The sequence below is a fragment of the Nicotiana tomentosiformis genome, chromosome 2, assembly GCF_000390325.3.
Source record: "Nicotiana tomentosiformis chromosome 2, ASM39032v3, whole genome shotgun sequence".
NCBI classification, from domain to species: Eukaryota; Viridiplantae; Streptophyta; class Magnoliopsida; order Solanales; family Solanaceae; genus Nicotiana; species Nicotiana tomentosiformis.
In genome coordinates, this window is record NC_090813.1 from 180,109,544 (window position 1) to 180,113,929 (window position 4,386).

Here is a 4,386-nt window from a genome sequence, read left to right on the forward strand (position 1 = left end):
ACTCAGAGACTGCCTACATCATTGTCAGACTGATGAGGCGTTGGGACATACTTTTGTGGATGGATTAGACAAGACCTCACTGCAAATGATCATAACTGGCAGGGTGAAGGTGACTCAAGAAGGATGATAAAATAGAAAGTAGAAGGTACACTCGAGCTGGATGAGATGTCAGCCGTGCAAGCCGATATTGCTAAACTAAACAACAAAATGTCTAAGATGGAAATGGGTCAAGGGCATCAAATGCAGCAGGTTCAAAGCATGACTATATGTTTTGAAATTTATGGAGATGGTCATATGAGTAACCAACATCCGGAGAATCCTAAATCTATCTATTATGTGGGCCAGTAAGGCAGAGGTCCAATGAACCAGAATAATCAATATGGGAATACCTATAATCGCAACTGGAGGAATCACCCGAATTTCTCATGGGGTAGGAATCATACCACTCAAAATCAATACATGCCTCAAGGGAACTATAATCACCCTCAAAGGACATGTCAACAGGTAGAAGAAAGCACTAATAATATGTTCAAAAAGTTGTTGATTGACAACCAGCAACTTCGAACAGATAATCAGCAGTTGAGAACTGAATTTCAAAATATAGCGAGGCAGATTGGGCAGTTGGTTGCACAAGAAAATACTCGACCTGCAGGAGCCCTTCCCAGTAATTCAGATAAGAATACTCAAGTAAATGCTGTAACTTTGAGGAATGACAGAGAATTAGAAGAGGTCCCAAAAAGAAAGAAAGAACAAGTCACTCCTAAGGGTGAACGGATCCCCAAAACTGTGGAGAAACTGAGAACGAAACTAAAGAAAGTGAAAAGACTCCAATTGCAAGGCCACCACCTCCTTTCCCACAAAGATTGAAGAAAAAAAGTGATGACAGGATGATCAACAAATTTCTTGGTATATTGAGCCAAATTCAATTGAATTTTCCATTGGTGGATGTGCTACGTGAAATCCCAAAATATGCTAAGTACATAAAAGATATTGTGGCTAACAAAAGGAGGTTGACAGAGTTTGAGATAGTGGCACTTACTAAAGAGTGCATCTCGAGAATTCAAAGAAAACTGCCGCAAAGGTTGAAGGATCCGGGGAGCTTCACCATACCTATTCGAATTGGTGAGGTAGATGTGGGACGAGCACTTTGTGATTTGGGGGATAGCATAAATTTGATGCCCCTATCAGTTTTCGGTCAATTGGGGTTTGGATCCCTAAGGTCAACCACGGTCATATTGCAGCTTGCTGATAGATCTATTGTCTATCCCGAGTGGGAGATAGAAGATGTGCTACTACAAATTTGGAAATTTATTCTGCCAGTAGATTTCATTATACTGGACAATGAAGTTGATGAACAAGTCTCCATCATCTTGGGACGACCTCCCTTAGCCACCACTGATGATGTTATAAAACTTCATGAAGGAAAAATGATCCTCCGGGTTGATAATGTGGAAGCATTCTTTATGTATACAAGGCAATTCAGCTGCCAAGCCACTATGAGGATCTAGCTATGATATCTGTGATTGAAAGAGAATAAGAAAAAAATGATGTGGGTCCATATCTGGATGACTCTATAGAGAAAACACTTATGTTGTTTGACAGTATTAACTTGGATGATGAGGTGAAGAAGATGGTGCATCATCTAGATGCATGTGCTTACATCAAAAGACTAATCGATTTCGAGCCTCTAGATAGACCAATTGGGCCATCCCCCAAGTCGTCTATCGATAATGCTCCTAAATTGGAACTCAAGTCCTTAACCTCCCATATTCATTATGCCTATTTAGGTGTTGATGAAACTTTACATATTGTTGTATCTTCTGACTTATCTGTTTTGCTGGAAGAAAAGCTTCTTCGCGTGCTTAGAGAGCACAAACGGGCGATTGAATGGACCACGGCTGACATTCATGGTATTAGCTAGATATTTTCTATGCATAAAATTCTCATGGAGGATAGGCGCAAACCGAGTGTACAACACCAACGCCGCTTGAACCCAGTCATGAAGGAAGTGGTAAGAAAAGAATTCATAAAGTGGCTTGATACAGGTATTATCTTCCCCATCTCTGATAGCAAGTGGGTAAGTCATGTCCAGTGTGTACCTAAAAAGGGTGGAATGACGGTGGTCATAAATGATAATAATGAATTAATCCCAACTAGGACTGTCACCGGTTGGAGAATTTGCATTGACTACCGGAAACTGAATAATGCTACTAGAAAGGATCACTTCCCCTTACCTTTGCTGATTAGATGTTAGATTCGCCGGACATGATTATTATTGTTTTCTTGATGGATATTTCGGCTATAACTTGATCTCAATTGCACCAAAGGACCAAGAGAAGACTACCTTCACTTGTCCTTATGGCATTTATGCTTTTAAGCGAATGCCATTTGGGTTATGCAATGCACCTGCGACTTTTCAAAGGTGCATGATGGCAATGTTCACTAATATGGTAGAAAAATTTGTTGAAGTATTTATAGATGATTTTTCAGTCTTTGGACCAACTTTTGATGAATGCTTAACGAATTTGAGTAAAGTGTTTGCCAGGTATGAAGAGACAAACTTGGTGTTGAACAGGGAGAAGTGTCATTTTATGGTACGAGAAGGAATTGTACTCAGGTACAAGGTGTCCAAATATAGGTTGGAGGTGGATAAGGCAAAAGTGGATGCAATTGAAAAATTTCCACCTCCAATCTCTGTCAAAGTAGTCAGAATCTTTTTGGGACATGCAGGTTTCTATCGTAGACTCATTAAATATTTCTCTGAGAGTTTTGCTCCCTTGTGCAGGTTGCTCGAGAAGGATGCGCCTTTAAAGTTAGATAAACACTGCTTGAAGCCGTATGAGGAGTTGAAAATGAGATTGGTGACTGCACCAATCATCACCACCCCAAACTAGGGAGAGACATTTGAATTGATGTGTGATGCCAGTAATACAGAAATCGGGGCCATATTGGGCTAGAGGAAAGATAAAGTGTTCCACTCAATTAACAACACTAACAAATATCTAAATCCAGCTCAAATAAATTACACAGTCACAGAAAAAAAGTTGCTAGCGGTAGTATGGCTGTTTGAATAATTTAGGGCCTACTTTGTAGGAACTAAAGTCATCGTCTACAGGTATTTGTTTGAGAAAAAGGATGCTAGGCCTAGACTAAATTGTTGGGTTCTTCTCTTACAGGAATTTGACATGGAAATCAAAGATCGAAAAGGGACAGAAAATCAGGTGGCGGACCATTTGTCGCGCATGGAAACTCGCGCACATGTTGAGGAAGGGGGAGAAATTCAGGAAAGCTTTCCTGATGAGAAATTGCTAGCCACCACTATTGGCACAAACCCATGGTATGCTGCCTATGTAAACTTCATTATAAGTGGGGTGACTCTGTCAGAGTTATCTATGGATGGTAAGAAGAAATTCATGCATGATATGAGGCTTTATATATGGGATGAGCCATTTTTGTTTAAGTAGTGTGCAGATCTGCTGGTGCGCTGATGTGTTCCTGAGGAGGAGATGGAGGCAATTTTACATGATTGCCATGCATCACCATATGGGGGCACCATGGTGGAGACAAAATGACTGCAAAGGTGTTGCAGTCGAAATCTTATTGGCCTAAGCTATTCAAGGATGCACATGCTTTTGTGAAAAGGTGTGATAGGTGCCAGAGGATGGAGACAATTTCGAGAAGGCATGAGATGCCATTGAAGGGCATACTTGAGGTTGAAATCTTCGATGTTTGGGGAATAGACTTCATGGGGCCGTTTCCAGCATCAAATGGTCATCGGTACATCTTGGTTGAAGTTGACTATGTGTCAAAGTGGGTTGATGCTATGGCTTTGCATACGAATGATGCTAAAGTAGTGGTGAGCTTTGTGAAGAAAAATATTTTCACCAGATTCGGGACCCGCGTTCTTTGATCAGTGATGGAGGTACTCACTTTTGTAACAAACAGTTGGGCAACGTCTTAGCTAAGTATGGGGTGAGACACAAGGTCGCAACTACTTATCATCCACAAATCAGTGGTCAAGTAGAGTTCCCAAATAGGGAGGTGAAGCAAATTTTGGAGAAGACAGTGAGCGCAAGTAGGAAGGATTGGGCTAGCAAGCTAGATGATGCTCTATGGGCATATAGCACGGCGTACAAAACTTCAATTGGAACTTCACCATACATGTTAGTATATAGAAAGGATTGTCACTTGCATGTTGAACTTGATCACAAGGCATATTGGGCAATCAAGAAGCTCAACTTTGATATGGATCAATCTGGGGAAAAACAGATGTTGCAACTAAATGAGCTCGAAGAGTTTCGACTGCACGCATATGAGAATGCAAAGCTGTATAACAAAGAGATAGCATGACAAACATATTTTGCATGAGTTCGAAGCCGGTCAAGC

General features: G+C 40.9%; 1 protein-coding gene across 1 annotated transcript; it reads left to right on the forward strand.

Annotated features, from left to right (window-relative positions):
• The first annotated feature begins 887 nt into the window (after positions 1 to 887).
• Positions 888 to 3,464, forward strand: LOC108946135 (uncharacterized). The gene is made up of 4 exons (XM_018772698.2): positions 888 to 1,474; positions 1,603 to 1,910; positions 2,248 to 2,861; positions 3,177 to 3,464. Exons 1-4 carry the CDS (start codon positions 888 to 890, stop codon positions 3,462 to 3,464), a joined length of 1,797 nt encoding a protein of 598 aa, XP_018628214.2.
• The last annotated feature ends 922 nt before the right edge of the window (positions 3,465 to 4,386 follow it).